The 16,982-nt window shown below is 43.0% G+C and overlaps 1 protein-coding gene across 6 annotated transcripts in view; it reads left to right on the top strand.

Annotated features, from left to right (window-relative positions):
- The window catches only part of LOC120798668 (cAMP-specific 3',5'-cyclic phosphodiesterase 4B-like), a 50,583-nt gene extending 34,130 nt beyond the window's left edge, over positions 1-16,453 (top strand). For all 6 annotated transcript variants that reach the window (XM_040143135.1, XM_040143136.1, XM_040143137.1 and 3 more), the window contains 10 exons: positions 1,651-1,763; positions 9,659-9,752; positions 11,193-11,410; positions 11,515-11,613; positions 12,074-12,238; positions 12,633-12,732; positions 12,985-13,139; positions 13,266-13,388; positions 13,499-13,681; positions 13,779-16,453. In XM_040143135.1, the coding sequence (XP_039999069.1) occupies positions 1,651-1,763; positions 9,659-9,752; positions 11,193-11,410; positions 11,515-11,613; positions 12,074-12,238; positions 12,633-12,732; positions 12,985-13,139; positions 13,266-13,388; positions 13,499-13,681; positions 13,779-14,156 (1,628 nt within the window). In that variant the 3' untranslated portion in view covers positions 14,157-16,453. The remainder of the gene's footprint in view (positions 1-1,650; positions 1,764-9,658; positions 9,753-11,192; positions 11,411-11,514; positions 11,614-12,073; positions 12,239-12,632; positions 12,733-12,984; positions 13,140-13,265; positions 13,389-13,498; positions 13,682-13,778) is intronic.
- The last annotated feature ends 529 nt before the right edge of the window (positions 16,454-16,982 follow it).

Here is a 16,982-nt window from a genome sequence, read left to right as displayed (position 1 = left end):
TTGTAATCTGAGGAGCCAGTGGTCTGATTTCTAAAAACCGCAGTCAAACTTAAACATCTAAAACTTGACTTTCCTTTGTGATTCAGAAAAGTCACCCTCATCATGTTGTTCTGATAGATTTTCAATGGTGGGAGATTTCCTTCAGTGCACATATATATCATCTAAGATTTCATTGTAGTTCTTTGTTAAACACCTGTGGTTCAGAGTCTGTATGCCATCACTGTGCTTTGAAGTGCTTTGATCCACTATATTGACGTAAATGGGGGAGCAGCACGCTGGCTGTCCTGTTGTGTTAAGCATATGGAGTAAATTTCTTCCATGTGTGAAGCCCTATGAAGTAGAGATTAGTCTTTTCCATAGAAAAAGAAATATGGTGAGATCCAGATGCGCAGAATGTTTGCTAGCTCCAGGTAGAAATTTCTTGAATTACCATTCTCCCTGGCATTCAAAATATGCTTCTTAATTTGTTTTCTCGTGTTTTATCATCTCGGTGTATTTCTGATAAACCCCTTTTTTTTTCTTCTAAAACTTGTCCGCCTACCACGTGTGAGTCATAGCTGCAAACGACAAAGCTATTTCATCAAATGACAGCCATGATTGTCCTCAGCAGTCACTCTGCCATTCAGTAATTCCACTCCATGTTTTGTGTGAGTTCAGGGCCAAAGAGGAAGTGCTTTAGTTTCTTTGGCACACAGCGAGACCCTGGCTTGGCCTCCCCCCAATTCAGGGAGTCAAAGTTTGCCTCTCATGTTGCTTGTGCAAACACAGAGCTTGGTGTTTGATATAATTTTTTTTCTCCCTCAGAGAGGTTCAGAGAGGAGAGAGCCAGTTTGTGAAGCATGGTGGTGTGGGGTGAGCTGCTGTTGCAGTTCAGCAGAGTACAGCCTTGAAGTGGTCTGCATGTTTCAGAAAGGAAGTCATCAGGAGTGGAGTGAGTTGACAAAGTGCGTCAAACAAGTTAAAGCAGGTTTTTGTCAATGCTTTCTCTCCCTGACTTCTCTCTTCTTGTTGTTCCTATAGTTTTAATATATTAGTTCACGACTGGAATATAAAAAAGCAAAGCCAGATGGATCTCTTTCCCTAAAAGTCTCTCCTTAGGCATTGGGGTTGTGTACCGTACCTCTATGTACTCACAGTTCATATGTGTTTGAATAGGGATGGGGGGGTCGTCACAGACACATCAACATCAACAGCAGGAGGCAGCAGACCGCCTAGTTAGCAAGCCACTCGTTCAGTAGATTGGTACTGAGATGGGGGCATAAGCGAACGGGAGAGAGGCATAGAAGGGGTGGGGGAACCAGACATAGTGGGAGGGGGTTTGCAGAGCGCATGAGAGCGAGGGAATGAGGGGGTACGGAGAGAAAGAGCCTACAGAGAGAGAGAGAGTCAGCAAACAGTAACTCTAGCCTCAGTTTGTCTGAGAGTACGACTTCCCTGAACTTTCTGAGGTGGTGGCGCGTAACAAGATGAAGGAGCTTTGTGTACACACCTCCCCCTCTTCCTCTACGTCTCCCGGATGTCCTGCCGGCCAGTCCTCTGTACGATCAAGCCACTCTGGGACCCTCGGACCTGCATGCATGGTGTCGGGGGGCTCAGCTATGGACATGGATCCTCTTGGGCCTGATTACGTGTCCATGTGTCTGTTGGCAGATGAGTCGTACCAGAAGCTGGCTATGGAGACCATGGAGGAGCTGGACTGGTGTCTGGACCAGTTGGAGACCATCCAGACCTACCGCTCTGTCAGTGACATGGCATCCAACAAGGTAGGACAATTTAGCCTATATATTTTTATATCTATAAATGCAAACAATGCATTTAGTAGAAAGTTTTTGCATCCATCTATCCAATTTTTTTTTTTAACATTAAAAACCTATTCACTGATGGATGGGACTATTGCAAATGGAACTGCAGTTGTTAATGCTGATCCTCATTTGAGCTTCTTGCTATTCAAGATACATTTCTCATCTTCAAACGGAACATTTTCATATTTTTAGCTGAAGGGAATCACATATGAGGGGATCTTGGATAAAAACCCTATCTCCAAAAGGTCAACTCTCAGAAAATAGGGAGTTTAACATTGTTTTCCACTTAACAACTGATAGCTCTTTTTGCAGAGGAACCTGAAATCTCTAAATTTCAAGTTAAAAAGTTGACAAACCACAATAATCAAAGATTTAGATCAGAGATGATAATTTCACAGGTTCAGTGATATATCTAATAGCTGTTTAATATAACAAAATTATTATTACGGTATGTATTCTGTAATGTGCCGTCAGAAGACATTATATTGAAACTGAACTTGTGACGATCACTTGACCGGCCTATGATGACTTGACTGACTTGTTCACATTTGTACAATTGGTTTTTGTTGCAGTGTGGTTGTCTATTTGCACAGGGTATGCAAAATGTAAATTACTTTTTGCCACATTGACGCACTTGCAAAGTAACAGCTGTTCTGTGGTAGTGTATGAGCTGGCATCATCATTTTATGGATCTCCTGTTAAAAAAAAAAAAAAAAAAAAGTATGAGCAGTGTTTGTTTTGCATACATGAATACTGAGTTCCTATTATCTTTGAATAGCATAGCGGGCATAACATTGCCTGTCTTCCACGGAGAACGTTGTTCTGCTTCAATTTCCTTACTGTATTCAAACTACCTGAGACACATGGTATGTTATACAACAGGCTGGGATTCAAGAGTACTTATAGTGTGATATAAACTTCTCACAGATGGCATTTGTCATTCTTTTTAGTGTGGTTTGGATGTTGGCTCTGTTGTTATGTTGAGCTCAGTTGGACATGGCCACACTTTCTTAACTGATGTCATCTGAAAAGGTCACATTCAACTGATAGACATCAGTTTGTCCAGACTATAGTTTAAGATTAACATAACATAATAAAATACTAATTAGAGGAAAGTTCACTAGGACTACTAGACTACTCTTTTCAACCTTTTCAACCTGTCTTCTTATGTTAAGTAAAGTAAGTACAGTTGACACATTTTTTTGTTGTGCTTTTATCTCTGTATTGCAGAAGGGCCAGGTAAAAAAAAAATCTTCATATTCTAATTTTTTATAGTAATTTTTAGCTAGCTATGGAGGAAGGAAGGACACCTCCTCTCATTTTTTTACTTTTAAAAAAAAAAGAATAACATAACAATTATTTTTTTTTTTTCAATTAGTTTGTGTCGGAGTAGTGTCGGACCGAACATTTCTACTTTGTTAGAAAACTTACAAACGCATACAACGTTGCATGTAACAATGCAATATACAAAAAGTGATTAGAGGGCAAACAGTTTGATCAGTCAAAACAGTAAATGTTCCCATTTTAATTTCACCTACTAACATGTCAAACCAGAAATGCTAACACAAATGTTGGCAAGCTAAATCCTTCCGATGTAGCGCTACTTCCTTGTTGACAAGGGGCCGAAGTTGAACATATTCTCTTTTGCTAGCTCTGATATGTAGCTTAACTGCATCAACTGCATTGCTATACATTCTGCATATTAATGGAATGAAATGGGAATGACTTAAAGTTTCTTTTGAAAGATTATTTTTTTTATAAAAAGAAAAAAAGAAGTGGAGCAGGTTACAGTTTGCACAATGAAAACATGTATTACAGTATTTTGTGTACTATGTAGAGCCTTTACAACACTGCATTTCTGAAATTCATTCTTACCCTGACTAATACTCTACAGCCATAATAGCAGCTCTGTGAGGCTGTATTTAGGCACAGTGGTTCTTTGACCTAAATGCTAAAGTCAACGTGCTAACATGGTTACAGTGACAATGTTAACATGCTCATGTTTAACCATTATAATGGTTACCTTGTTTACCATTGTAGTTTAGCATGCTAACATTTGTTAATTAACACTGAACACAAAGTACAGCTGAGGCTGATGTGCATGTCATTAGTTTTGATCGTAAACCAAAGTTTTTGGCAAATTAAAATTTTGATCCAATGATGTAGCTAGATGGAAAGTTATGAGATCACCACAGCCATTGCAGTCATCCTGAGGGGAGTATGAATGTTTGTACCAACTTTCTTTCCAATCCATCCAATACTAATAACTAATAATACGAATAATATTTTCACTAAAAAACAAAAATGTCGACCTGATGATGACACTGGAGGAAAAGTCAGAGGATCACTAAAGTCACTGGAACTCATCCTCCAGGCACCACGCATGTCTAAACCAACAGACATTGCCATCCCTAGAGAACCCTGGTTGTGTGGCTAAAAAGATAACAAATCCACTCTCATTAAATGGCATGACAGACAGGATAAGTCCAACTTATTTTAAATTTAAGCTTTCTGATTTGTTTTAAGTGAAGCTAAATAGTCACATTGTGGTACAGCAAGATTACACAAAGCAGCTATTTAGAACTAATTACTTCCCTTTGCTTTGATGCACATAAACGTTTCTCGGTGCATATTTCATTTGTGTAGAGCTCAACCAAGTTACTATACTCTGCACAGTGGGCCCATTACTCAGCCCCCGTGCAGACAGTTCAGACTCTACGGCGGCGTCAGGTTCTAAACACCCAGGGTGGCGTTGTCCATTTCCGCCTGTCTTCCACACTGTGGTCTGAGGGCAGATTGGGATGGGGAGGGGTGTTGTCATACCATAACGGGTGACTGTGACCGTGACACCAGTTTCCTGTCTCTTTATTTCCCGTGCCCTCCACTGCCCCCTCTCCTGTGCTCCCTGGTTACCAGACGACAATAGTGGCGCTTTTACTCGGCAGCCAGGTTGAAACTTTACAGATATCAACGTCACTGGGACTGTCAAGACAATGAGCACAAGGTCCTGCAGGCACACTGCAGTACAGCTGCCCGGTCAGAGTGGCCGGGCACATTATTCACCATGACTCAGAGTACTCTCAATATGACCCAATGCCAAAACTAAGCATTGTTGACCAATAATGGTTTTGAAAGAGTGGAGGTCAGTTGTTTATGATGTTAGAATTTAGATTTGTAAGTGGATTCAATTGTGCAAGGCTGGAAAGAAATGATTTATTAGTACAGTCACGTTTTTATTGCAAAATTGGTGTCAAATGGGTTTATAATATTGCACCATGAATGCAGACTTTTGCTCCTTCCCAGCATTTATATGACATGATGCTTGACAAAGAGCCCATTTCTTTTCGGAACCAGAGAGGATGTAATTGAACCCACGATCAAACCCAGGGTGTCTCCGCTTACAGTGTCCAAGGGCACAGGTGTATCCGGGGCTAAGGGACCACACACCCTGCTGACCGCCAGTCTGGTCGCTGTGACCTCAGAGCGGGGAGCTGCTTCCCTGCCCCTCACTATCATTAGCCTCGCCACACTTCCATGCCGATGCTGGTGACGGCCTTGGACAAACATTGCCATCTGAATCCAGTTAGAGGAGTTTAGCGTTTTGCGGGTTAGCGTGCGAGCAAGCCCCCGAGCAGAGCGCGAGCGGGTAGGAAACTTTAACTCACGTGTGGTCACTTCAACTTTGAAGCACCACCGTCTTCAGTGGGGAAAAAATGACAAAACTATTGAAACAGATGTAGTGGTGGGTCTGTAGCTGTAGCAGGGATAATGGACATTAAATTATAGTGTTGTTATTCCTTTTGACTGAAAGGGTGGTGAGGAGATCAGACAAGCTACAGTAGTGATTATGGAGCCTAATTGTAATTAAAAAGTTTAACCTCTGTAATCTGCTGTTATCATGGAAAATGAGGCAGAATAAGTGAGGTAAATATGAAACCTGTGTTTACTGTAACCCTGTTCTTATGTACTTTTGATCAACACTTTCTAGGAAATATGTCTTCTAACGTTACTAAACTGTGAAAAGTCGCTGGGCATAATCCACTGTGTGTTGACACTGTACACAGCCACACATGGGACAGAGGCAGCATTGGCTCACTCTGGGCGTTTGTCAGATTGCACAGCCGTGGTATTGCAATATCATGTCAAGCTGTTCCTGTGCAATCACATTTCTGCTTCTGCTGTTTCAGTCAAGGTCATAGTGTGCTGTACGAACCGAGCCAACTTTCAAAGACTTGTCCCAGAGGAATACATGCATACGTTTTTCCACCACAACACGACAGCATGGAAGTCTGCTAAACCTGTTGTTTGGGACTTTTCAGTGATGAGCTCAGGTATGTTAGTTGTTTGGTGCCTGAGGCCATGTTAGGAAGCAGGATGTCTACCAGTAAATGACCTCAGTGAATTACTCTATCAAGTAAAAGGGAAGTAGGTGGGAACACATGCTCGGGCCTGTGTGGGGGGGAGGAGCCATCAATCTCTTGTTAGACTGTGTAGGCCAGTCAGTCAAGTCGGCTTTATCACTGTTTCCTGCCTGATGCCACTTCAGAAAATAGAATAGAGAGAGGAAGCAGGCAGAGTCTCAGACACGCTGAAGACAGTAACTGCTCGTGGAACTACAGGATTTCGTTTGTGCTGTGTTTGGTTGTTTTAAGTAACAATGGGATTATGTTGTTCTGAAAAGCAGAAGAAAAACTTTGGGATGCTTACTAGTTGGAAAAAGGTACGTAGTTTTGGAGCTGCCTACATTGTGCTGTGAGAGCGTGGTTTGCCATGTGGAGAGTGATTTATCCAATAGTATATTAATTGATTTCCTGTAAGTTGATTTATCACCTTAGAAAACCATGATTAAATGTTTGAATTTAGTTTCTTTTTATACTTATTATGTTGAGAATCTCCCGCCTTGTTTTTGGCTTGGTTATTTTAGGATTCAGGTCAGCAAGACAAAGCTTGCATGTGGCTTAAAAGTATTTTAAAACACTTTTTGTGTTAATTTTAGGTGTTAATAGTGTTTTAGCTTACACCCTAACTTGTCATTTACTTGTACATTTTGCAAGACAATGGCTGCAGTATGCACCTATTTTGAATATCCAAACTTTATGAGGCATCAGCTCATCAACTTTTGTGAACTAACCACAACTTTTTTTTTGGTAGACTTTATGTAACTTCTCTTGGTTTCCTAAGTTGAGAGTTTTGGTCTGAGTGTATTCGCTCTCTGCTAACGCAAAAGGATGTATGAGTTAATGCCATGCCTTGAGTAATCTATTCTCCTGAGCACGGTAAACTACTTCTCACCATGCTGTGAGTGTATGCTGTGTGTCTGAGCTGAACTACATGACCCTGGGTGATTGATATGTGGCTTTGTGCCTAATTCATTTCCTAGAGGTCACACAAATCCACACTGTTCCGCCGCTTTAGAGAATCAATTACAAGTTCCCTTTGAATGGAATAAAGCCGCCTGATTCCAAGCTCAAATTTTTGTCCTTACGAGCTCTCTTTGATTTTTATGGACTGCCTCTGGCAGTCTGGGTTTTGAGTGCAGCCAACACTTTGAAAGCGGTGTTTAAATTTCACAGTCAAGTAGATGTTAGCTGTCTGCTTGACAGCTATTAGACAGCGGTTGAGACCAGAGAGAGTCTGGTCCAGTATGAAGAGAAAAGAACCCATTGTAGGAAATAATCAAATCTCTGGCAAAAGGCAGAATCATGGTTGATTTATTTTCTTACAATGTTTGAACACATTATAGAAACAGGAAAGCACAATCACATTTTCAGAGCATATCAAAGAACTGATTGCACCATTATTCCATTGTATTAATTATAAAGAGTTTGATGTGGTTTTCCAGTACCATTTTGCACCACTGGTCAGATTCTGTGTTCTGTGACAAAGAAATTGTTGTTAATTGGGGGTTTTTGCAGCCTGGTTGTGTCTGTCTAGAGCACCTCTGCTGTGGATTGCGTATTATATGTGTGCGTGGTTGTATATGCCCGTGTGTGTGTGTGTGTATGTATTTGATGTGATGCAATGAGTTTAGAGTAGGGACCACTGTGAGAACAACGGAGGGGGCCACGTGACTCTGTTGCCATGGCGTTCAGGTTGTCGTGCAGTTGGTGGTACACTGGTGGGCTGCAGACTGAGCCCTCTCATCTGTTTGTCTCCCATCGTCTCTATTTGTGTCTTAAATGCAGAAAACTGGTGCAGTGAGACAGGAAACTGTTTGGAGTTAATATTGTAGACAGTAGCTGATACTGAGAAAAATACAGTATAACATAGTGATGACGGACTGAACAGCGGCTTACAATTTACATAAAAACGACTCAAACCCAATCTGGTAAATTAATAGCCAGCATCTCCTCACATGTGATAAACACTCTGGTGCTTTGAAGCCTCACATTGCGCAGTATGCGTTGGATCTGTTCTGCATTACTGAGCAGGGGGAGCAAAGCAAGAAGGGAGGGAGACAGAGGTGGGGGGGCGAAAGAGACAGTGGGAGGGGTTTTGCAGAGAGCAGAGGAGTGAGGGAGAAAGAGAGAAATAGCTAGAAAGAGAGAGAAAAATGTGGAGGGATTCTCCAAACTCCTGTTTTCTGCAGTGCTGTGCATGGCTCAGTGTTTTGCAGGGGTGGGAGGCAAAGAGAGAGAGACTCCACCAGTCTGTATGCCACAGGGGACACTTACAGCTAGAGCGCACCCCCCTCCTCCTCCTCCTCTCCGCCTTTCTCTGTCCCTCCTTTCCTTTTCTCCCTCTGTTTTAGAGCTTGCCCTTCCTTCCTTGCTTAATCTGGGCTTGGGAAGGCTGGATTTCCCCCCTATGTCTCACTGGATAACATTTGGATGGTGGCAAGAGGAGAAAGAGGTTTAGAGAGACGGACGGAGGCAGCAAGAACAAGAAAAAAGGAAAGGAAATTGATTGCATCCTGGGGATTCCATCACTCTCACCAGTGGCTTGCAATCCTGGAAAACGGTGGGCGACACTATGAGGAGGCGCATTTGGCCAGGGATGTAGGGGTCCACCACAGCCCCTCTTTAGAGAGTTCAGCTGGGGCGTTTTTACCAGAGTCGGCCGTTTGAAGGCGGCGATTTGGTGGCGCCTTGAGCTTCAGGCAGTAGGGCTGAGCTCAGCCTTGGGGGTCCACTCAGAGAGGAGCATACAGGGCTTCTGCTGGGGAGCGCCAGGGGCTCAGCACAGCTCAGCACCATGCCTGAGGCCAACTACCTGTTCTCTGTGTCCTGGGGATACATCAAGGTGTGTCCCAGAGGAGATTCGCCATAGATGGGATTGTGTGTGTTTGTGTTTGTGTGTGTGTGTGTGTGTGTGTGTGTGTGTGTGTGTGTGTGTGTGTGTGTGTGTGTGTATGTGTGTATGTGCGAGCGTGCGTGTACATACTGTATGTTCGTGTCATTTCAGCACAGCTGGTGAAATGTCTCAGATTACCCAAATTGATTTTATTGTATTTCGATTACACACTTGTATATGTTTGATCAGATGAGACTGATTCTGTCATCATGCTGCAGATCAGTGGTTGCGTGCACTGAGAAAAATCTGGCGCATTTTGTTTTCCTGGAATAATCCTGCATAAACATTAGCATTTTGTATATTATACATTACTGTACTGTTTGTTGAATTGCTGAGCGGTCAAGTGTCTTAGTGGCTAACTCAAAACAGGACCAAGAAGACATAAACACAGACCTTATATGGGGCATAAAAAAACAGAGGCCATGTTCTCATGGGACATATTCCAGTGGAAAATAACAGGAAATGCTTCGTCCCTTGGAAACAGCAGTAAAATGATTTAATGAAGATGTATTTCTTTGTAAAATTATTGAACCTTGTGTATTTTTTAACCTCTTTGCCTCCAGTTCAAGAGGATGCTGAATCGGGAGCTAAGCCACCTGTCTGAGATGAGTCGCTCAGGCAACCAAGTGTCAGAGTACATCTCCAACACCTTCCTAGGTGAGCACTGCAACACACACGCACACCAAAAAACACAGACAGACCCTCACAAAATGTACTGTATCCATCGCTGCAATGTAAGACTCAACTGAGCCAACATCCTCCAAGAATGACACAGTCTGTATGTGGCAGAGGTTGTGAGGTTACCCAAAGCATGTGGTAAGTAGCGGAGAAAGTCGTAGTTGGTCTGCACCACTGCTCTGAAACCAGTCTGATCTGGTCTGGGAGAGAGAGACAGAGAGTCCCCTTGCTCTAACTGCAAAGAGGAGTGGGGGGGGGCAGGGAAGACTTAACTCTGGAGAGATCAGGGCAGTGAGTGGGGTAGAGGGAAAATGGTTGTGTGCATACAGTGCCGTCACTGCATTATTCATCAGGAGGACAGCAGTGTTTCCTTGTCTCTTACAAGCCCGGCGGCGTTTCGTGACTTGCAGCCAGTCAGCCAGCTCGCTTGCCCTGCAAACAGCCAGCCAGTCTGCCCCTCAGCTTTTCTACCTTCCCATCCAACAAGGCGATGGTCGCCTGATAGAGAAACTAGACCTTTCCTAACAATAGAAGTGATGCAGTGAAAGCGGTTTCTGCATGATACAGCTGCTTAGGTAGAAGAGACGAGCACGAAAAACAGAGAGAAACTCAGCTTGTCTTTGAAGTGTAGCGGTTTTTGATGTCACCTGCATTGCAGCTAACATCCTTCAGGTGTAGAGAGATCCTTTTCTTCGTGTGCTTTGTGGAGGATGATTTTTTTTTTTTTTTTTCTTTTCTCTCTCTCTTCTCCCTGCGGTGTATGTGGTGCACATACACAGACCGAGGGAGTCTTGCACTCACACACGCTGTCAGCTGTGTGCAGCATGTGAGTCTCACACTCAGCCAGCGGACAGACTTGAATCGCATGCTGCAAACAAACCCGCATACTAACAAGGCCCTCCTCTAAACATTTCAGCTTAATATGAACCAGTTTTCCACAATTCACTGGATTGTTATTATAACATGGCTCGGTTTCTCAGAATGCACGGACCACTGAAACCTTGTCAGATTTCACAACATCCCATTAGCACTTCCTGACCCTTAATGTTTAAATGACATTCTCATCACTTTTGTATTGGAATATTTTTGTCTATAATTAAAGTTACATTTTTGGTCTTTGCTGCTGGCAAAAGAAATGTATTTTCAGTAGAGAAGACTGTAACACAGGGATTGCTTTCTTATTTAATGATTGTCAGTGCAGCTTTAATGTGTTGTCACGTAAGTGTGAGAGGTCAACTATCTCCCTGTGTTAACTTTGTTTACTCAGTACAGTGGTATTACAAGCCAGGATCCGTATCCAACAATCTCTACCTTCATTTTTTTTTTTTGTCTCTGGAGGATCTGAAAAACATTGTCTTAATCTTTTTTTTGATCACTTTCCCTTATTCTTTTTGGGTCTTCTTTTTCTATTCTCTCCAGACAAGCAGAATGAGTTGGAGCTTCCATGTCCAGTCCCCAAGTCCAGGGAAAGGAAGAGGAGGCAGGGCCAGCAGCAGCAGCAACAGCAGCAACAGCAACAGGGTGGGATGATGAATCAGATCAGCGGGGTGAGGAAGGTCAGCCACACGCCCAGCATCTCCGGGAACACCGGCAATCGCTTCGGGGTCAAGACTGACCAGGAGGAACTGCTTTCGAAGGTAGATGACTGACAGATTATACCGCAAAAAAAAAAAAAAAAAAAGACCTGAAAATCATGTGATTTGCTGAGACACTTCCAGTCATCCTATCTATTCTCTAATAGGACCTGGAAGACATCAACAAATGGGGACTTAATATCTTCAGAGTGGCTGAGCACTCCCACAACCGACCGCTCACATGTATCATGTACACCATCTTTCAGGTCAGTACCCTGCCTCTTCCTCCTCCTCATCTTCCACCCACAAGTCAGAGAGAGCTTTTTAAAAACGTGAGAAAGCATTCAATGGTACGGACACGGCAATAGAAGGCATGAAGCACAGCCCACGTCAGTGTGTACAATATGTCCTCTGTTATGTTCCGCTGCCAGTGTCACTGCAGGAACACCTGCTAGAGGGACCGTAGCAGATGAAATTGATTTCTAGCTGTACATCATCTTGGCAGGAGAGCATTTTGTTTTCATTTTTCAGCCTTTTTTGTAGTATGTGATTCACAATTTGATGAATATGGTTTAAAAATTGAATTTAAGTTCAGATCCTTAGTGTGCCGGTGGATACGTCTACTGTAAGAGATGCTTGACAGGACAAACAATATGCCGTAAAATTATTACTTAGGAATCACTAAAGCCTTGTTTATCTCATTTTCTTCCTCTGTGTCACATGCAGGAGCGAGACCTGATGAGGACGTTCAAGATTCCAACGGACACCTTTGTGACGTTCATGGTGACCCTGGAGGGCCACTATCACTCCGATGTGGCCTACCACAACAGCCTGCACGCCGCCGACGTAGCCCAGTCAACACACATCCTCCTGTCCACCCCCGCACTGGATGTAGGTTACTTAACATTTGCTTCAGTTGACATTCTGCTCCTGTGTTGTCATAGCTATTGTCCTTGATCTGATTATGCCCATGCAGAATTTCACTACATTCAGTATCAAAGCACAGTTAAAAGGAGTTACATTTAGTTAATGGTTAAAACATGACACCGCTGAAATGTGGCAACATCGCCCACATCTTTTTCTCATGCTATTTTAGCATGATTTAAAGAGGTGACTAGCATTACTGTCATCAATACCGGCATGCCCCTGAAACTGCATTCCTTAGATAATGACACGCGGAAGTATCAGCCTCAAATCAGTTGTCTGAAACCCTCCCTTGTTTTCCCAGATTATTAAATGTGAAAGCTCATCTCTGTTTATTCTTGTACTTGCTCTTGAAACGCAGGCGGTCTTCACTGATCTTGAGATCCTGGCAGCCATTTTCGCTGCAGCCATTCACGATGTGGACCACCCAGGAGTGTCCAACCAGTTCCTCATCAACACCAGTAAGTCCTCTTTACTGCCACTTGTCTGTCGCAAAAGTCAAGAACACTAATTTATTTAGTCTACATAGGCATAATCGGCAATAAATAGGCAGAAATATTTGCATGGTGTAAAGGGATATGTCTCCAAAGGCAACAACGTGGGCTTTAGGACTTTGAATGGTTACCATAGTTACCTGACCTGAGTTTAAAAAGCTAGAGCTCAATTTAATTTCTCCCTTCCTGTCATTTCTCCCTCCCTCCTCTGCCTTTTAGACTCTGAGCTAGCTCTGATGTACAACGATGAGTCAGTGCTGGAGAACCACCACCTTGCCGTGGGCTTCAAACTGCTGCAGGAAGACAACTGCGACATCTTCCAAAACCTCACCAAGAAGCAGAGGCAGACGCTCCGGAGAATGGTCATAGACATGGTGAGGAAATGTCTCCATATCTGCCTGATGCTGCAAGCAGGTTTTAGCTGTCAAACGATGTCTTACTTTATTGCTCCTTTCCTAAATTCTGTCTTACATAATTCTCAATGTCTTTCTGCCTTCTAGGTATTGGCAACTGACATGTCTAAGCACATGAGCCTGCTGGCCGATCTGAAGACGATGGTGGAAACCAAGAAGGTGACCAGCTCTGGAGTCCTGCTGCTGGACAACTACACAGACAGGATGCAGGTAAGAGGCATGCTTGTACACACACACGATATAGTTACTTACATACCAGAGAAATACAAGATGCTTAAATTGTCGTTTTTTTTTTTTTTTTTTCTTTCTTTCTTCTGCAGGTTCTGCGGAACATGGTTCACTGTGCGGACCTGAGCAACCCCACCAAACCTCTGGATCTTTACCGGCAGTGGACGGACCGGATCATGGACGAGTTCTTCCACCAGGGAGACAGAGAGAGGGAGCGGGGGATGGAGATCAGCCCAATGTGTGACAAACACACGGCTTCAGTGGAGAGAACACAGGTAGAGAACACACACATCCATCTCCAAAAATAGGATGTTAATATTTTGGTTATCTTTCATTTTTCTTACTGACATCATCGACTGTTTCTTTTTCCAGGTTGGCTTCATCGACTACATCGTCCACCCTCTGTGGGAAACGTGGGCCGACCTGGTCCACCCCGACGCCCAGGACATCCTTGACACGCTTGAGGACAACAGGAACTGGTACCAGAGCATGATCCCCCAGAGCCCCTCCCCTCCCTTCTACACCAGTGATGGAGAAGGAGGCCCGCACGGGGAGGTGGAGGGGAGACCCGTGGCAAGTAAATTTCAGTTTGAACTGACGCTGGACGACCAGGATGGACGGGTTGGAGACAGGGAGAGCGGGATGATGGAGACAGCTGACGGATGTGACGCTGTGACACTCCAAAACCATCCCTCTGATCAGGATGGGGTAGAAATGGCGACACGTGACGTCTCCCCAGCGGAAACATAGCCGAACTGACAGTGTTCTTAGGGTGCGGCACGTTTTGCTGTTTTTGGCTGAATTCATTTTATTGCAGTGGAGCAATCCTGCAATCTGGCTCTTTGGAGCTGCCTGGCTAAGAGGGCCTGACTAAATGTGGGGCACCCCTGCAAAGGAGGCTTGGAAACCCTGTGGCAGTTTGTTTTTGAGCCCTAGAAGGGAGCTGGAAGAGTGTAGCCTCTGTTCTTTAAAGAAGGGACCACTGTCGGACTGCAGAGGCAGTGCTGAATCTTGGTCCTCGCAGGCAAAAAAAGGTGAAGTGGACGATATGAATCCGTGTACTGGGACAAGTAAAAAATCCAAAACTTGCACTTCAGGACATTTTTTTATGTTCATTATGATTCTTTGTATTGTGTCGGGAATGGATGCCAACTGGTAAAGCATCCAACCAAAACTACTGGTCATCAAGTTATTTGTACCCAAGTAGTTTTTTCTAATACTTCAGTCTAAAAAAAGAAAAAAAAGTTTTGTGCCTTTTTTTTTTTTTTTTAAAAAGCCGTGTCTTTTTGTAAGTGTTTTTATAATTTATTGAACACATTCATGTAGCTGTAAAATGTGTCAAATTTTCTACAAGAAGGACATCTTTGTCTCACACAGTCTTCCTAATGTTCTGGCAATAGTATAAGCTTGTTCTCACAAAAGCATTCAGCGGATGTATTTCTAAAATCAGTTGACTTCCCAGCACAATTTGCACTTTGTGGCATACAGAAAGAGGGAGAGAGTGTGGAAAGCATCGGTAATTTACAGAATTGATTGCTTTATCCAACTATTTTTTCCAATAATTCATTACATAAGTAATTAAATAACTCATAGATCAGATTTCTTGAAAGTGAAAAAACATTTGTTATTTTTGAGCCCAAAATAAATAAATAAAAACACCAAAAAAAACAAAAAACTCCAAAGATCCTAAAAAGATAGAACTGTCAGATAGATCCCTCACATTTTCCTGTAGCTAGATAAAAAGATCAGGCAAATTAAAGTGACTTACTGAGTAAAATTGCACCAAAAATATCTGACAAAAAACCTCCATAACCTTGTATTGTACTGAGCTTCCGGTGTGGGAAAACTGTCTCCACCTTGTAATTCCTCCTTTCATTAGCTCTCTCACACACGCGTGCACACACACACACGCGCACACCTGTAGTGGTTAACTGCATTCCATCCTCGTGAATATGCTTTACATAACGTAACTCATGTTGAACTTTTGAATGACTGTAAGACTGCGTGCACATTTATAAAGACACCTGTCAGTGATATGATAATTGTATCTTGTAGTTACTATTGCAGCACTTTGAATATGTCGACAGTTCTGCAGCTGGTTGCTGATCTGTCCAACACTACCTTAAAGGTACCACATTGTAAGGTGCAACCTACAGAATAAAGGGGAGGTCAATATTGTGTCATGACATTATAGCTCCTGTGTTTGCGTGTGCGTGCGTGCAAGCTTGTTTTACTATACTTGTGGGGACCAGAATGCTGGACCTCATAGGTTTAAATGGCTGTTTGAGGGTTAAGACTTGGTTTTAGGGTGAGGGTTGGGGTTAGGCATTTAGTTGTGATGGTTAAGGTGAGGGTAAGGGGCCAGGGAATGCATTATGTCAATGACAGGACCCCGCAAATACAGTAAAACAAGCGTGTGTTTGTGTGCATGTGAGTGTGTATGTAAGTGCTTACACAGTTGCACAATCTTGTTGCACCCAGCTGTGTTGTGCTGACCCTTCAGCTGTTCGTAACAGTGTATTTATTATCTTTTCCTTGTACATGATAATATTGATATTGATTGATAATATTCACTGTATATTTGTTATTATTTATATGCACTACCACGTGTCAGATCACAGTTTGACTGAACTCGTCTGGTGGTTCTGATTTATTGTATTTTCAGCAAGCTGTTTTGCTGTAACATGAAGTTATGCAGTTCGTTTTTTGTTTTTCTCAAATTTGAAACGTATGAAACGTTTGGTCTGAGATTCCAGCCAGAAAAGTTTGTACAGTCTGAACCTACGGCACCTCACATGAGGTGCAGACGAAGCTTTTTGTTTTTGTCTTTTGTTCCCGGCGGATTATGAAGGCTGGATATTTACTGCAGTATATTGTGTACGGTGACGGGTCATTGTACAGCTATAGGAATATTTGCTGAAATATATAACATTGTTTCAAATGTATTTTTTCAGTGTTTTCCTCACAATATATGGTAAAATGGTGTATGTAGTGCTCAACAAATGTTTTCTATCAGATTATTAAAATGGGCATGTATTACAGAATGATTCGGTCTGAGTGTTACTGGAAAACATCAACAAACAGGTGATAAGTATTTGTCATTATAATGAGTATTATTTTATTGTCCTCTGATCATCCCTCTATCAACCTGGAGGACTAATGAAATGTTAAAATGGCTTAAAGGTGTGTTTCACTATGGTTTTTCCCGGTGCAGTGAAACAGTCAACCACAGCGCAATTAAAATGAATTTTCTGAGCCACATTCACAAACATGATCCTGCGATTACAGTATACCAGCCGATATGGTTTCGGTTATGTAGCGGTTCCAGTTTTGCAACTCGGAGGGCAAAACCAGGTGTAGCTGACAGAAGGAGGAAAACACCTTGACTCAGTCTTCAGTCACTTCCCTACAGTGACACCAGTGACATCTCCTCCCTCTGGTATGAGTTCAGTGGTGCTGGACACCGAGCCAGCAATGTAAACAGGAAGGGCAGAGATAGTGCTGCTATGTGCTGGGCCCTTAGGGCATTCACTCTCCCATAGCCGAGAGCACCTTGACCCACCGATAAGCATCTGG

The sequence above is a fragment of the Xiphias gladius genome, chromosome 14, assembly GCF_016859285.1.
Source record: "Xiphias gladius isolate SHS-SW01 ecotype Sanya breed wild chromosome 14, ASM1685928v1, whole genome shotgun sequence".
Lineage (NCBI taxonomy): Eukaryota > Metazoa > Chordata > Actinopteri > Istiophoriformes > Xiphiidae > Xiphias > Xiphias gladius.
This window is presented reverse-complemented; position numbering and strand designations above follow the sequence as displayed.